This window comes from Biomphalaria glabrata, chromosome 4 (genome assembly GCF_947242115.1).
Source record: "Biomphalaria glabrata chromosome 4, xgBioGlab47.1, whole genome shotgun sequence".
Lineage (NCBI taxonomy): Eukaryota > Metazoa > Mollusca > Gastropoda > Planorbidae > Biomphalaria > Biomphalaria glabrata.
Window position 1 is genome coordinate 42,744,439 of NC_074714.1, and position 17,691 is coordinate 42,762,129.

At 33.2% G+C, this 17,691-nt stretch overlaps 2 protein-coding genes across 10 annotated transcripts in view; one reads left to right on the forward strand and one right to left on the reverse strand.

Annotated features, from left to right (window-relative positions):
* Positions 1 to 4,409, reverse strand: part of LOC106053828 (S-adenosylhomocysteine hydrolase-like protein 1) — a 112,236-nt gene extending 107,827 nt beyond the window's left edge. The window contains exon 1 of the mRNA XM_056026393.1: positions 4,289 to 4,409. Coding sequence (XP_055882368.1) covers positions 4,289 to 4,402 — 114 coding nt within the window. The 5' untranslated portion in view covers positions 4,403 to 4,409. The remainder of the gene's footprint in view (positions 1 to 4,288) is intronic.
* LOC106053893 (uncharacterized) overlaps positions 1 to 15,390 on the forward strand; it is a 59,482-nt gene extending 44,092 nt beyond the window's left edge. For 5 of the 9 annotated variants that reach the window (XM_056026400.1, XM_056026395.1, XM_056026398.1 and 2 more), the window contains 6 exons: positions 8,412 to 9,025; positions 9,550 to 9,741; positions 11,623 to 11,797; positions 12,929 to 13,068; positions 13,902 to 13,955; positions 14,593 to 14,684. In XM_056026400.1, coding sequence (XP_055882375.1) covers positions 8,448 to 9,025; positions 9,550 to 9,741; positions 11,623 to 11,797; positions 12,929 to 13,006 — 1,023 coding nt within the window. In that variant the 5' untranslated portion in view covers positions 8,412 to 8,447 and the 3' untranslated portion in view covers positions 13,007 to 13,068; positions 13,902 to 13,955; positions 14,593 to 14,684. Of the gene's footprint in view, positions 1 to 4,429; positions 4,567 to 8,411; positions 9,026 to 9,549; positions 9,742 to 11,622; positions 11,798 to 12,928; positions 13,069 to 13,901; positions 13,956 to 14,592; positions 14,685 to 15,235 lie in introns of those variants that run through there. The other 4 variants (XM_056026403.1, XM_056026394.1, XM_056026401.1 and 1 more) reach the window with 4 other exon arrangements.
* The last annotated feature ends 2,301 nt before the right edge of the window (positions 15,391 to 17,691 follow it).

The window sequence follows — 17,691 nt, forward strand, 5'->3', positions numbered from 1 at the left end:
AAGTATATATGTCTTTTGTTGTTCGGCCTTCTGCCATCCTTTCAAACCAAACATTCTGTAAGATTAATTTTTAGTTACATGACCAGCATTAAAACACTGATTCGGCTAAATCTTTTCAACATAGCATAAGATCTAGATTAATAGTATTTCTAGCAAACTATGCAGACACTTAAAAAAAAAACAAAAAAAAAAAAAAAAACATTATTCTGACCTGACAGTTTAGCTGACTGTTTCAGCAGATACATTGTAGATTATCTATCTGTTTTACATTTATGAGTATTATATTTCATAGTAACTTTCCAAAGACAATGAATAGTCTAAATCCATTATTATATGGCAACAGCTCGAATGTATCTAATTCTCAACTTTGACTTTCAGCTTTAACTCATTCCGTATGTTAGTTATGTAAAGTAAGCTACCAGTGAGGAGAGAAGTATGTCTCATGAAACATAAATGTGTCAAATAAATATTCTATAGTTTTCTGCCTTTAATCATCTTTTGAATCATTAAAAGAAGTTTGTTACAACAACAATAAGGACAGAGAGGTGTGAAATATGATGCGTCAAATAAATATTTAAGTTTTCAAAAACTTGCATACCAACAAAGAAATTACAACAGAAAATAATAAACACATGAGTGTAAGTGTGCTTTGACTGTGATTTCTGCAATTCATATTCCAGTAAATGTAAAAAAAAAAGGATATTAAACAGGATACAGGATACAAAACACAATGTTGTGAATTTAGAATAACATTTAGAAACCATACGAAGAATAAATAAGAAGAATAAATACATAGTTTTACTGAACAAGTTTATTTACAAAGATTTTAGACAGCAATCTTTTAGCAATTGCCATATTTCATGTGACTGTTAAGTTATATACAATTCTAATTATTATTACAAACCTTTTTATATATGGTCTACGGAGAAAGGTAGTTATAATTTTGCATAGCATGGACTGTGTGACATGTCAATTTTTTAAATGGCATGGATAAATAGTAAATAAAAAAAAAGGTTCCACATAATATGCCTTTTCCAAGACAAGTATAGCCAATGTTAGTGAGACATAATGAACATGGGAATAAACCTTTTTGGGTTTATACGCAACTGTTCTAGTCAGTGAATTAATAAAAATACAATTCAAATAGGTTGTAAGCCTACTGAAAATTATAATCTATATCTTGAGCACATTTTATTTAATGCAATTAGCACACAGACATGTAACTGCATTATAGTTGTAAGTTCTTAAGTCCAAGACTTGATATTCAAGAAATCAATGTACACATAAGGGGCCTTAATTAATGTTTCTTATCAATTTATGAAACAAAATGTAATTAACATTTATTTATATATTTATGATTATATATTATAGGTTCTACTTGACTAGTCTTAAAAGCATCTCTAGAGTTGATCAATCAAGCTAAGCTAAGTTGTAGGCCTTGTATAATGGCACGCTGGTGGTATTTTTCATCATGCTACAGCAATTCTAGATGCAGCAACTTACATGCAGGTCCATACAATTAGATCACAGAATGTCAATGCAGAATAGTTTCTTGAAAAATAACTGAACTCTTTTAAGTCTAGATCTAAACATCTTAACATTAGATTTCAGCTAAGCCATAGAATCTCTAGACAAAATCTGAGGTATCTAAATTTAGTAGTTGAGTGGAAGAGGTGTTGAAAACAGGTTGTAAATATGCTTACTTGAAATGGTATTGAACTTGTAGTCGCAAGTTCTAAATATAAACAATCCACCAACAACAGAATGAATAGTATAAAATAAATTAATCTGTCCTTTTAGAACACAAAACTTTATTACATTGTCAGCTAAAGAAAAATGTCCTTTCCTAAGCGTTACGTTTTAAAATGTACCATCACATCACTAAGGAAAAATCCAATTAAACCCAACTTTTTTGCGCCTTACTATTGAGTCATTACAATACAAAAGTAAATTTGATCCTGTTAAAATATATAATATAGACATTATAGATCTAGATCTAATCTTTAGAGTAATAGAGATTACATTTTTCCCAAGTATTTAAATCACACCTTAAAATTCAATAATCATAATTTACTAAATCAGTACTTTTATAGATTTATAAGTATGGATAAAACTACATCTCGACTCTTTAGATCCACTCTAATTTTATATATAGATAACTTTTTAGAATGTGGTGTATTCTCAAATTATATTCTAGATATAGAAGATCTAGATAAATTATACATAAATATATAAATATAAATAAGATAAAATGTTTCCTAGTGCATCTCAAATAGCCTCTCCTGACAACCAGTCAAACTCCTGGCCTTCACATGTGGGTCACATACTGAGTCCGGTGGAACTTGTTTCACTAACAGGAAAAGGGGCGAAGGCAAGTAACTGGTGTCTAAACCAGTAAGCTACGGGCAGGAGGGGCTCGTTAGCTTTAGCCATTGCTGGCTACCCACCTAAAAGAAGGAAAACTCTAAATTTAGACATCTGCTGCCTTGAAGCTATACCCAATCATGAAAATGTGTTGGGAGTTAACCCTGAGGAAAAATCAGCAGCTGGCGACCAAAGGCAGTTTGCAGCACCCATGCTACATGACGCTGATCCCAAATCGTAGGGGCACTTGTTGTTTTTTCATTTGGATGGATCAGCTGCGTGGAGAGGGGGAAACTAATGTGTGGGCAACATTGTTACTACCACAGCTAATGCCCAGGCATTCATCTCATTTCCATGAGAGGATCAGTAGTCGCTTCACAACTGAAGGGGGCCATTTAACTACGTTATCAATTACAGGTGACACTTCAAAAAAGAAGATGATTACATTCTATGCATGTTCCTAGGTCAATCTAGTAATACATGTTAATCAATGACTTAAATTCTGCCAATATATTTATTATATTAATTATAATATCTAGACCTAGCTCAGGATACACAGTATACAGACTATAGATAGAGATTCTAGAATCTAGTTAGATGTAGATCTTAATTAGATAGAGTCTAACTATAACTATATAACAATATTAGTCTTCATCATGAATTTAGTCAATATTCTAGTCCAGCCACATGGTTCTCTTGAACCAACCTTCAAATTTCTATGAATCATATTATAATTATTAGAATGTTCAATGTCTCACCTAGTCTCAGTCTCAATCACTAGACAAGATCTAGATTAGAATAGATGTACTCAATTAATTTAAATCTTGATGATTTAAAAGTCAAAATCTAGATAGATAGATATAGATCAAGTAGATCCATCTAGATCTAATCATATATTATCTTAAATTTTATATATTAAAGACATTACTTCAAAGAAGATGATTACGCCCTACGCTTACGCGTCATGCATATTAACCAATGACCTAAATTCTGCTAATTCACTGGTTTTCCTGGCTAGATCTCAGGCTACCCATTCCATGCTCTAATAGCACTAGGGAAGGAGTATTTTTGTACAAATTTGTCCTAGAATTTATATGGAATGAGGGTTGTGCCTTTATCTTTGTGTCATTCTGACTATTTTATTATATTTTTTTTTTGTATAATTTGAAGATTATTGTTCAGTGTTTTATGTAGATCTATAACTATAATTGCTAAAATACTTTACTTTTGAGTTTTCTATCCTGAAGGCTCTATGTCAGTCTATGTCTAGATCTAGTCTAAATCTACATTATCATGATTATGACCTCTATGACTTACCATCTTATGAGTTATGATTAACCTTTCGTTGCCTTTAACTTTAGTCTTTACTGGGTTTTTTTACTTTAGTTAGACTTTAGGAGGACAACTTTGATTTACAGTTTAGAGTTAGAGTATTAGAGTAGACAGTATTATTATCAATTAGAGTAGACAGTATTATTATCAATTACAGTATAAAAATAAAGTCAATAAAGTCTATTATTAGTATTATTAAAGTATAAAGTTAATAAAGATCTAAAATCTAGACTCTTACTTCTACTTCTACACACACACTGTGACACAGCCCAGGCATTCATCTCACCAAGACCAAGACCAAGATGATCCATAGTCATAGACATAGTGACACTTCGCGACTGAAGGAGGCCATAGAGAGAGAATTAAAATAGATCTAGATTTAATCTAGACCTAGTCTAGATATATTACTTCATTGTTTTATCACACGACACGTTCAACTAACAACACCATCCCATTCAGATTCAGGCCATTCCCAAATAAAAAATAAAAAAAACAAAACAAAGCCCAAACTAACCAACTTTTACCATGTGATTCTAGACTCTAGATCTTTATGCTCATCAGATCTAACCTAGCTTAGATCTAGATTACTTACTTTACTTGTACGGTCTGTATTAAATATTCTTGAGTCGTTTCTTGTAAAATTTAAATCCCGATCTCTTTGGGAAATCAAGCCAGCTGATTCTCCATTCTCCATGTCGTCCGACATTTTGATTGTTGTGAGTCACGTGATTTGTAAGTTATATTCAGTATGTCTAACCCGACGACCAACCTAGTCCTAGACTCTTAGATGATCTTTTGAAAGATGTGGTAAAGAAGCTGACACTACTCACTACAACTACTGGCATCTGTGTAGGAATTATGCAGTACAGTGTATGCCCTATCCTATCGTGAAACTATAGTGCAACTACTTGAACTACTAGATCTAGATCTATAAAATTCTATATATATAACTATATAAAGTATATAGAAGAGTCTATTATAATTGTATAATATTAAAAATAATTAATTAAGTAGAGTGACTAGAGACACTAGAGTGTAACTTAGTCGACTTAGACTAACTCAGTAACTCACTTCTCTAAGTAACTAAAGTTATTAAAGTAGATATATAATCTATAAAATAATTAATATTATTAATAATATATAAACCAGTACAGTACTACTAGGCAGGCTCTACTATAATATTACTATATTCTATATATATCTGATAGTAGATTTTATAGATATCTATACTCTATATAATTTATTAATTATATATAAATATACTAGATCTAGATTCTAAGAGCATATAATCATATAGATTTAATAGATCTATAGCCAAGAGTGGTTTTGAGTTTACCCCCCCCCCCTTTTTTTTCCAAAGGCAAAGCGCTTTAACTTTCCCCCTCCAGAGGATTTTGAGTTTAAAACTTCCAGAGGGCTTTAAGTTTAAAACCCCATCCAGATGGATTTGAGTTTAAAACCCCATCCAGATGGTTTTGAGTTTAAAACCACTCTACAGAAAGTTTTGAGGTTAAAAACCCCCTCTTCAATCCATCCATCCATCCCAGTGGCGCTACAACCCATGGAGGGCTCTGGCCTGCTTTAACACATCCTTCCATTCAGATCTCTCCTGGGCCTTTCGTCTCCACGCCCTAACCCCAAGCTGCTTCAGATCTGCTTCCACGTCATCTATCCATCGCATTCGGGGTCTGCCTTTGAGTCGCCTGCCTTTTGGTTTTTGCCTGTATACGATTTTCGCCCCTCTGTTGTCTGACATTCTTTCAAGGTGACCTGCCCAACGTAGTCTGTTCTTTTTTATTTCGTTCACTATTGATGGGTCTTCATATAATTGATATAACTCATGGTTAGTGCGTGTCCTCCACCCTGTTTCATCCTGTATGGCACCATAGATTTTCCTAAGGATTTTTCTTTCCCAAGTGTTAAGTAAATTTTCAGATGTCTTTGTCAGTGTCCAGGTCTCACTTCCATACATTGCTGCTGGTCTTATTATAGTTTTGTATATTATTTTCTTGGTTTTACTTGAAATCATTTTGCTCTTAAGTAGATGGTGGGTGCTATAAAATGCCCTGTTGCCTGCTGCTATTCTTTCCTTTATTTCTGTTAGTAGGTCATTTTTGAAATTAATAGTACTTCCTAGATATTTGAAAGTTTGGACGTTTTCAAATTCGTGGTCTTTGATTTTGATATTTTGTCTCTCTGTTTGATTGTCTCTTGTTATTGTGATGTACTTGGTTTTACTGTCCTGCTGGTCGAGATGCTTCTTCTAGTTGTATGAAGGCTCTAGCGATGTCAGAGGTTTCTTTACCCAATAAGGCAATGTCATCGGCATAAGCAAGGTATTGTAGAGGTTGGCTGTATATCGTCCCTGTTGGTTGTGGACCCATGTTTTCTCTCCTGAAGTAGTTAGTAATAGTTCCCCTTGTGTTTATGTGTATATTTCTTATAACTCTCTCCAGTGTTAAGTTGAAAAGCATGCAGGAAAGTGCGTCTCCTTGTCTTAATCCTCGTTTAATCCTAAATTCCCGTGAGTGTTCTCCTTGTATTATGACTTTGCTTTTTGAGTTGTTTAATGTCATATGTATAAGTCTTGTCAGCTTATTGGGTATTCCAAAATCCTGTAGTGTGTCATATAGGTATTTCCTTCTGATACTGTCATAAGCCATTTTATAGTCTATAAAGAGTTGGTGGATTGGTATGTTGTATTCATGGCATTTTTCTAGTATACATCTTAGTGTGAAGATGTGGTCGGTTGTGGATTTGTTGGGTCTGAAACCACATTGGTAGTCACCTAAGATTTCTTCTGAATATTTTCCAAGTCTCTTAGTTATAAGCCTAGACAGTATCTTATAAGTCACATTTAGTAGAGAGATTCCTCTGTAATTACAGCACTTTAACTTGGATCCTTTTTTGTGTATTGGGGTTATAAGAGCCGTTTCCCATTCTGTTGGTATTACTTCTTCTTCCCAAATTCTTGATATTAGTCTGTGTATTTGGGAATGTAAGTCTTTCCCTCCATATTTAATTAGTTCTGCTGTGATTTGGTCCTCTCCTGGTGCTTTGTGATTCTTCATGGTCCTAATTATTTCTGATGTTTCAATGAGTGTTGGAGGGTTCACTAAGGGATCTGGTCCCCCATGCGGCAGTTCATATTCTCCATTGTCTCCATCTTCAGTGGTATTTAGGATCTCCTCAAAGTATTCAGCCCATCTCTCAATGACCCTGCTGTTTTCTGTAATAAGCTGACCATCTTTGTTCTCACACATGTGTGATCTAGCTTGAAATCCGTTCTTTTCATCTTTAATTTTCATATACATTCCTCTCATGTCTCCCTCCTTTGCTAGTTCCTCAATTTTAGTGATCTTGGACTTTTCCCATTCCCGTTTTTTCTTTCTTACAACTTTTGTGGCCCTTCTTCTTGCTTCATTGTATTGCTGTCTAGTGTTCCTGGTTTCTCTCTGTAGCATTCAATATTATTCTAAATTCAAGCAGCATAACTAAGGTCAATAAGGAGGTTTTGAGTTTGCTTAAAAAAACAAACCTCCAGAGATTTTTTCAGTTTAATTCCCCCAACAGATGGTTTTGACATTAAAACTTTCCTTTTCGATATAAAATCTAAAGCAAACCTACAGTCACTAAATTCCATGAGCGTAGCCAAGAGGCGTTACAAATTTCTACCAGTCTCTGGGCTCCATTTTTTAGCAGATTTGTTGTTTTTTTTAACTAAAATTTTTTAATAGGATAATGCACTGTACCTCAGAATATGCATTTTTTTGTTTTAAGTACCGGTCCGCCTCGGACCCCATTGGAAGGAGCTCACAGTGCTCCCCTAGACCCCATGGCTGGCAAGGGTGGGATGTCTAAAGTCTTTCCACTAATTCCAGGAAAACCCTTTCTAGGATACAAAAAACGTCTTCCGAAAAAAAGGAAAGGTCGGAATGTTGTACAAAAAAATCCTGGCTATGTCCATGCTACATATTATGTATTGTAGCATTTTGCATGTGATGCTGGTAAAGTGATACTGGTCTGTAGTTCCCCGGATCAGATTTTTCTCCTCTTTTTTGAATAGATTAGTGACATTATACTAATTATATAAGCTTCCTTCCATACCCTCTGTACCCTGCTCTTATTTAATGGTGCCGAAAAAAGTGTTTTAAACACTTGTGCTAGTTCATGGCTTATTTTTTTTTAGCAATCTAGCTGGATTACCATAAGGTCCAGAAGTTTTATTTGGTTTTATGCTAGCTAATTTAATAGTTTTTGGATCCTTTTATCTTGTACATTTATATTTCCTATGTTTTCTACTTGGTTTAAATTTATTAATATGTTTTTTTCACCTGGAGCTGAGAATGCTGATGCAAAATATTTATTAAGAATATTAGCTTTAATTTCAATATCGTTGTGTGTTAAGTTATAATCACTTTTTAACGGAATATAAAATATATAATATACAAATAGTGGCTTAAAGACATTATATAAAATATATTATAGAATATAAGAAACAATTTTATCGCAACTTTTGAACTTTGAAAAGTTTAAACCTTAAACTTATAATGCCTGGCTTGTAAACAGAGTATAGAGTCTTGATCTAGTTCTATTTAGATCTAGTATTTTGCATACATATATAGAGAGAGTCTAGATCTAGATAACAATTTAAATTAACTTTGCTAATGATTTGGTTTGAAACTAAATGGAAGTTAACTTCACTCATATTTCAGAAACTCTTGATCTCTGGTTAAAGTAAGCAATTAAATATGGAAAACAAAAGTACAACATCTCCTGAGAGCACTCTAGCTGAGAATCAGGTTTCAACAAAGCCTTCAGAGGAACAAGACTCTTCAGTTATTTGGCATGCAAGCGAAAAGAATTTGGACAGTCCTGCAGGAAATTCCGACCTTGCCAGTCCCAGAGATGATCTTTGGGAGAATACTATTAATGAAGATGCCTCAAAATTAGAAAACGTGTTTGAGACTCCAGCTGATAATGCATTGGGTTTCTTCCCTGCTATATCTGCAGAGCTTTTCCCAGGTCCAGAAGAACAAGATGAGCCTGCCATTGATAAAGCTGAAGGTGACAATGATGTGCCCAGAACTTCTCAGAGTATTTTGAAAGTAAGGAAAACAATCTCAGCCATTACCAGGCATGCTAAGGCCATTAAAAAAGCACCTGTCATTGCAGAGCACTCTTACACTTTCAAGAAAACTGCCCCAGTTCTACGCAATCCTCTTCTACAAAATTCTGAAAGTGCAAAAAATGAAGTTAAGAGTATGCAGAAATATTCTATCAGTGTTGAACAGTATCCTGGACACAAGAAAGATCTGGCTCTAGAGAGGTAAATGAGCATTTCTATTAACCCTTTTGAACTAAGGACATCCTATGTGTTATGATTTTTTTTTTATTGTGATAGAAAGTGAGAACAAAATGTGTATTTTATATATAAAGAGACTAATAAATATTTTTAGATTAATTTCATTTTTTAAGACACTAGCAGGGTATATTATCTGTGATATAATATTATAATTATATGTATATATCTATTATATATATATATATATATATATATATATATATATATATATATATATATATATATATATATATATATATTATATATATACTATAAAGTAGAATTTAAGGCGTACGTATATATGTGCAGAATAGATCTATATCTATATTGTGTTTATTTTTTCTTTGCAGATGAAGGCCTCATGGCCTAAATGTCCTGTGTTTTTACTTAGGTCCACAGAGGTTTCCTATATATTTATGTCTTTTGTGTTTTCTAATAAGATTTGTGGTACATTTTTTCTCTTTCAATTAAAAAGCATTTTTACATACAGTAGTATTTTTTTTATACAGAACTGACCTTGGCTGGTTTAAGCATGCATGCAATCTAAAGTGGTCTCCAAACCCAACTGGTTGTAGTTCTGTAGTGCCAGTAAAACTGAGAAAATCTATCAGGGCAGCAAGAGTAATATCCACAGATGACTGGATAATTGTGGAGCAGGCTTTGAAGGATAGGAGAGAACATGAGATGGCTGTTGAACTAGGGTAAACATTTGGTTTCAAAAGTGTAGATATATTCTTTTAGTGCTTTTTTAATATTCTATCTTAAGTTGTTTTTTTTTTAATAATATTTCAGGTGAAAGTTAGTCTTTATGATTATTGTTAATGAGGAACATTTAAAGAAGTCTTAGCTTGACCTGTAAATAGCAGTAAGCAAGTAAAAAAGATTAAAACGGTTTTATTGATTCTTTTTGGAAATGTCTTGAGATTACAAGAAATCTCTTTTCAATTAAAAACTAATTCATGCCACAAAAGAGAACAGACACAACACACATAGAAGTTCATTGAATGACAACACCCAGACATCATCACATTCCCTAGGCAACAATTAGCGAAGCAGGACATTAATAACACGTCATATATGTTCATTTGAAAAATTCTATCTATGGGTTTTCTGTGTTTTTGTGTTCAAACATTTTAATGTAGAGCAATAGTTATTTGTGTCCAATAGATTTTGGATTTAAGTTTGTTTTGTAATTTTTGTCTCTAACATTGTAGAAACTGAAAACTAGTGAATGTCATCTGCGTTTTACACTTCCCCTATAATTTATGGGCAGAGGGAGAAAGCATGTCAATATGACCATTCATAATTTATATGTTTGTTAACAGCGCTTTATATGCTTTTACATTTTTCTGATGTCCTTTCAGAATTGAACATTATTACATACTAGCCCAAACCTCCACTGGGTAGTGGGCTGGGTTGGAACCCAGGACCATTGAGACAACATACTAACAAAATTAAAAAAAAATAGTTTTGAGTTTTATAAATAATCATTAGAAAGACTTGCTCTAAAACATCTTGTATCCACCAGTAGCGTCAATATAGTCTCACAGAGTAAGGAATAAACAAGATTTGGTCGTGTTCAGTTCTTGCATTAATGGCAGAGTCTACCCATTTTGTGTGGTCATGATGTAGTTATGATGGAACAGCTGGCAGTTGTCTTCTAAAATTTTCTAACTTTGCTTTGTTGAAAAGGTTTATTCAAATATATTTAGGGTTGTGCATGTGGTTTTAGATGCTATTTTTCTAAGACTATTCCAGCAGTGCAACAGTTTGGATAACACATTACCTTATCAACAAGTTCTTGCATATGATAGATTTTATTTCAATTTTTCAGTTTGTACTAGAAAAATAGGTGCTGTATAACTTTCTTTTCTAGGGTTTCAACATGTCTTTTTCCATGAAAATCTGTTGTCTACACTACAATACCCAGATATCTATGAGTTGCCTTGAAGTATTATTTTGTTTATCTGGATGTCATGTACTAATAAATTTTTCCTTTCAAAGTCTATAATGAGTTCTTTAGTTGTTTTGACATTCAGTTCTAAAAGGCTTTCAATGCACCAATTGTAATATCTTTTAACTGTGATTGACTAGCTGATTGCCACCCTTCTTGTTAAAGACATACATTCTGATTCTCTTGTGACACTGAAAAGCAATTTGCATAGTATCATGGTCAAGGTCTTGTTGCAAAGTTAATTTAAGTCTAAGTTTTAAGTCCATTGCAAAGTCAAGTAACAGAATGTGAAATCCTGCTTACAATAAAGAACAGGAATGCTCAATATATTTTATTCAAATGTACATATTTGCAGTGTTAAAGAATCTGTATAAAATTTAGGCAAAACAGATTGTTTTTTTAAAACCTGTTTCATATAATTTCATAGATATCTTATCTTTTTTTTCAGTTGTGATTTACAGAGAAGAATAATAGAATAATTTGTGATGCTATACCTTTGTTAATTCTAATTGTTTTTCATAAAATAAGCTTTGAATAACCTGACAGTATTTCACCTGGATCAGAATTGAAGTGCTCAATCAGTGACAAAATTGTATAAAGTGATTTTGATAATGTTTCTGTTTTACAGATATGAAACTTTAGTTGGAAACCTTCTTTATATTGAAATACCACATGGGACAGACATTAATAGAAGTTGGCAGAATTATCTTAGTGAGGATACCATGGAGTGGGGTTTCCCTTATTACAAGGGTACCACAGAAAGACCCAGAATGAGGCAGCCAGAGCCTTACCTAGCCCATCAGGTTAGTGGAAAATGTCTCAAAGGGAATTTAAAAGATGACCATGACCATACTTTTGGTCAAACATATTTTCCCAAACTCCAGAGGGCTTGTGGAAATAACGAGGGTCAGTTTCTATACAGTTTCTAACCATCATGTGGACAATCAGAAGCTCATACTATAATCAGCTGACCAGGGTAGATTTAGTTTTAGGTTTAAAACAAAATGGAAAACATGCTTTAAACAAGCTGAAAGAGTTATGATATTCAGATAAAGTCATTTCTGTCCTTATAACCAAATGGTTGGGCTACACAAATATAACCTATATTATAGTTTCAGTACATTGTAAGCTGTTGATCCAATTAACTGGTTACCCAATGGACCAGATTTTACTGTGTATTATAATGTTTGCTGGACTAACAGGGTGTTTCTGTACAGTTATATTACAGGTTCTTCAATGAACTAATTCACAACAATCACATGATATATAGTAACTTGCAAACACTGTCAGGAGATCAGAATCTATGTTTAACACTGTTTAAAAAAAAATAAGGGATCAATTCTTTGTGTTCTGTCTGTATCTATGATGTTTCTCTTGTGAAGCCTAGACAGTTCATTTATTCTATGTTCCTATTGAAGCCCTATTTAAATATGTTTCATTTTATGTCATGTTTAATGTTCAATCTGTTTGGTGCATCTCCCAACTCTAGATCTAGTACAGTATCAATAACTATATAAGAATATTGCTTTTTCAGTTTATTTTTAACGAAACCCATGTAGCAGAGCTGTTCTTTTCATTTCTGTGCTCAAAATTTTAAGAATCAGTTTTGTTTTTCACTGCAGCAAATTCTTTTTTTTTTAAACTTTAGTTAAGCAATTTATAAATAAAAGGACAAATTTATGTTGTCTTTGCCTAGCCATATTGATATTCATAAATGCATACCATTCAAACATAGGTTAGGAGTTTTAAAAAATATATATGATGACAAAACAAAAAAAGCTTTATTTACTATTTCAAAATGAGTTTTATTTTGGCTTTTCAATTGGAAAACATTTTCATTAAATTAAATAACATTTTCACTTTTGTATTTTGAAGCAATAAAATTTTCATATATTTTCTGCTCTTTACAATCAATTGCTAATATTTTTCCAAAGGTGGTAGAAAAGTTGTGGAAGGCTCCAAAGGCAACAAGAAGACGAGGCAATTCTGTTGAGGACTTGTATAGTAACTGAAGATTTATAGCCTTTTCTGCTTAATATATTGGAAATAAGAGTTTTATTTGGACACATTTCAGGTAAGAGGCACATACAAATTATTGGATACTCCTCAAGAAGACCCACTAGTCTTCCAATTTTCTACATTAAAAAAATAAAGGACTTTTAGTTTGAACAGTGCTGTTAAATTCACTATGCTTGTTTTAAATGATTATTGTTTTGTTTTACATGTTCCCTCAGTGTTGTCTATTATTACATTCTAGCCCAAACATCCAGCAGGATAGTGGGTAGGGCCAGATTTACATATAGGCAATACAAGCTGTTGCTTAGGGCCTCCCCCCAGAAATATTTAGCACTGACATAAAATATCTAGATTTATAAAGGGCCCCTTGTCTCAAATCTCTTAGGACTTGTCAAGTTTAAATAGGACACTTATAGCAAGGGTAGCAGAGAGAAGGTTTTGAACTTGGGCAGGACCATTTAAACGACAGTCCTGAGGGTAGCCATATATTTAGAAAAAGCACATTTTTAAAATACATACATTGTTTAAAAATAGGCTTGTAATATTTTAGTTAGAATGATCAAGGATCTCTTTTTCTTTTTAATTAACTTTTTTTTTTCTACTGTACTTTCTTATGATTTAACAAGTACCGTAAAGCAAAATAAAGCTTAAAAATAAATAATTTTCCCATATGCATAGACAAGTGTTCTGTTGGATTTCATGATTTACACTGGAGTATTGGAATGCTAATCTATTAGAGTAGTTCTGTAATTTTCTGAATAAAATATTTTTGCTATTCCAGGCAATCATATTAGTTTGCTGTAAAATTCATTTTGTGATTTTGAATAATTATAACTTTGTAAGCATTATTTCTTAATATATATTTGTTTTATTTTATCTATATTGTAACAGTAATTATCCTTGGCAGAACCTTTACAACAGTCTGTTGCATGTTACAGGCTCAAGGTAAATAAATTTTATACATGTTTGCACCAATGTTATATTCATTAATAATTTTAAGGTTATTTGTTTAAAAATTCCACTAATGTTAAAAATCTCTATACCAAAGTCAGAACTATAACTATTTTTGAAAAGCTTTTTCTTTTAATCAATTATATTTTATTAAAAAATTATTTTTTTGAGCTCAGTTCTAAAAAAACTTCAAATTTGCTTCGGGGTCAATACTTATTACCTTTTAATTTTTTTTTTTTGGATGGGGGGGAGGGGTATGGAGTACCAGGTATGTTTATCTTTTAAGATTTTAAGACACAATTTTATGATACCCTATGTAGTTCATCTTTGATCTGCATAAATGCAACTTCTTTTGCTTAACATAAAGAGCTCCTGGTAGCACAGTAGTTTTACTTAAAAAAAACACATAGATCTTTATGTGCAAAAAATCTCCTGCATCCTAATACAATAATTTTGAAAGGTTTGAACACATCTACTAGATCTGCTCTGAGTAACTGGTAGTCCATATAGTGTATGTTTGTGTATGATTTGTTAGGAATGATATTGTTAGAAATGTTGTTACATTTGAGAGAACTCTAGTATTTTGTTCTTTAATTGTATTTAAAAAAAAAAAAATTTGTTCTGCTTCTAGATTGGTACATCATAATCTGAAATCAAAGCAAATACCTCATCATCAACTTAAGGACAAGTGCATGTATTTCCTACACATCTTCTTTGCTATTAGTGAGTGTATATGCATATGGCATGTTAGCAGATGCAATGAAACCTTTTAACAAAATTAATGTTAAACACAATCTGTGTCATGACACTCTCTGCAGAGTGACTTAGCTCAAAAAGCTTAGTTTTGAGTTTTAAACTTAGTCTATTCAACTTCAACCAGTACTTTGTATTAGAAATAGTATAGGATGTGTGTTGTTCTAGTCTCAAGATGTTTCCAATGTTAACCCTTAGATATATTTTCCCAGCTGTCTCTGGTTATCAGGAAAATGTGCCTTTAAAAACAATTCTTTTAGTATTTGTATAACATGGCCTAAGCACAGTGATGCTCAAACTGTGACATGCAGTCCATTAATGGCCCCAGCTGCCGCGCTGTCTGCACACAGTGCAGGTAATAGCCAGAAAAAGAAGAAAAAATGTTGGATTGATGTGTTTTTTAAATTTCTGTGTTTCCTCTTGACAAAAATGTTTGTTTAAAGAAAGTGTTTTTACTGTCTTTGTGTTGGCATAATATTGTAAATGTACTCGAACAATTTATATGTTGTTTTTCTGAACAGAAATAAATCCATTGCTGCAAGCCTTACTACCTCTGGTCTCATTTGGAGTTGATCTCTAGGCACTGAACAAGTATTGGCTGCTATGTCATCTTAAAGCAAAAAAATTACCATTTAGATGACTATGAAAAAAGAAATAAAATACATCTTTGTTAATATTTTTTGTGTTACTATATTTGTGTTTAAAGTTATTACAAATTTGGATATACAGAATTTAATTTGTCCCTTATGTTTACAAAATTCCAGTATTGTTTTAACATGAAGGCTTCAAGAAGTTAAAATAATCCAGTTTAACTGTAGGCTTCAAATATTGTTAGTTTAATCATGCCCTAAAAAGCAAATACTTTCTTCTTAATGACATGCTCGTAACCATTGAAGTTTCCAATATTTTTGAACTCATTTAGTACGTGATATCTAACCAACCAAGCCAAAAAATGTAATAAAGGGAAATAACTTAAGTAAAATGTAATTATTCACACCAATTTTAATTCCAAAATTTCTACTTTTTCTTGCAACACAAAAAATATCTCACGAGTACCCATACTATCGTTCTTATTCCGTGAGTGGTGAAGTTTTCTTGTCTCATAAGTCTCCCCATATCTTTTTTTTTTTTCTAAATTCACTAATCTTTTAAATTTTCTTTCTAATTTAATTTATCTCTAAATCTTTCTATCTAATTAAATGATTCTATAAATTTTTCTTTCTTATTCCATGAGTTTTTAAAATCTTTCTTTCTAGTTTTATGAGTCTTAATTTTTCTTATTTCATAAGTTTCTTAATCTTTTTTTCAACTCTCTTTCTCTTTCTCTCTCTCTCTCTCTCTCTCTCTCTTTTCTTTCTTTTATTTACAAGTCCTCAACTCTTTCTTCCTCTATTATTCACTAGTGTCTCTCACTCTCCCATCTTATTCATGTCTCTCACACTTTCTTCATAAGCCTCTTTCACTTACTCTCTCCATATATTTTTTTCCCCAAAGTGTGTTGGCCATCAACCAATTTCACACATGAAAGATCCCACCCCTTGTACTACACACTTCTTTCCCCTAATGACCAACATACTCCCACCTCTCAGTGTAAACCACATACACGTATATAATATAGCCCTTTCTCTTCCTTCAGTGGGGCTCTTATAGTAATTAAACTCCTCGACTGCCCCAGGGTTCTAGACCCTTGCCACCTCTCCACATTGAAATATTGCAGGCTTAAGGTGGTCTGATCTTGAGTATGGATATAGATGTAGTCATTTTGAAGTATGCTGACTTTCACGTTGTGTAGAGTAAAGAGTAGCAATAAACCTACACCATCTACGTACAAATATGTAACTAATTTTTAGGGATAGCCAGAATATAGGCTATGATACGATCTGTTGTCCTAGATGTTTTTTCTTTGATAAGGCCAGCATTTGATGTTATTTCTAACTAAATGCTTTTGTTTGTAGCGGTGCCCGTAGAAGAAAAAACCACCTTTGAACTGCCTTCTGTACCTATGTCACATTTAGATTCCAAAAAAACGAAAACCCCTTTTTAAAACCCGATCTAAGCATCGTTCTACTTATTGTCTTGTGAAATCTTACCATTAGGCCTCAAAAAAGTTCATTGTTTTTCATTCTCGTACACCATTTTTAAAACATGTTTTGAAAGAATGAAATAGTTCATCTCATCTCTGCTTGTGATGCGTAAGCGAGAAAGTACCACTAACTATCTCCTCCAGATGTCTTGTTCTGGACGAGTCTCTCCAACTGTCCCCACGTCCTGCCCATCTGCATGGCTTCTGCCTCAAAATCGCGGCGCAATGCATTCCTGGGCCGCCCTCCCTTCCTCCTCCCTTGGGGGCGCCTTGTGATGGTTTGCCTATGCAAACCATAGGATGCCATATGCATCAGAGCTCAAAAGAGAACACCGAACAGTAGCACGACCATGCGCAATGACTGATATCAATCAGAGCTTGACTATTAAGACTACATCCAAGGACATCGACGTCCTTGTTATTTTAGGGAATCAGATTGTGGGAAACTGAATCATGTGTAAAGGCCTATAGTACAAGGAGTCGTTCAGAAAGTGATAAAGAGTATCGAAGAATCTCTCAATGGATTCAGCTCATCATTGAAACAGCCGTGACACGCTCCCAGGAAATCATCCAATCGCCTTGTCTGATTACATAGATGGCTAGATGGACGTGTTCTAGAATGTGCCAAAATAAGCAGAGAACAATAACAAAGAATTTTCAAATAATTAGGCATTGTCTTCTATTCCCAAGATTAAAAATGAGTTGATTATTTCACCTGACCGCAAAAGCTCAGTGTTGACCTGCATATTTTGCCACACCTAATACAGACAAAACTGTTCTCCGCGTTAGGTTTATTCACATTATGAAGTGTTATAAAGATCGAATCAGACGTTATTTCCTTTCACTGGCATAAAGGAAAGCAGCTGGCATCAGACGGAAACAAGAGCTGGAGAG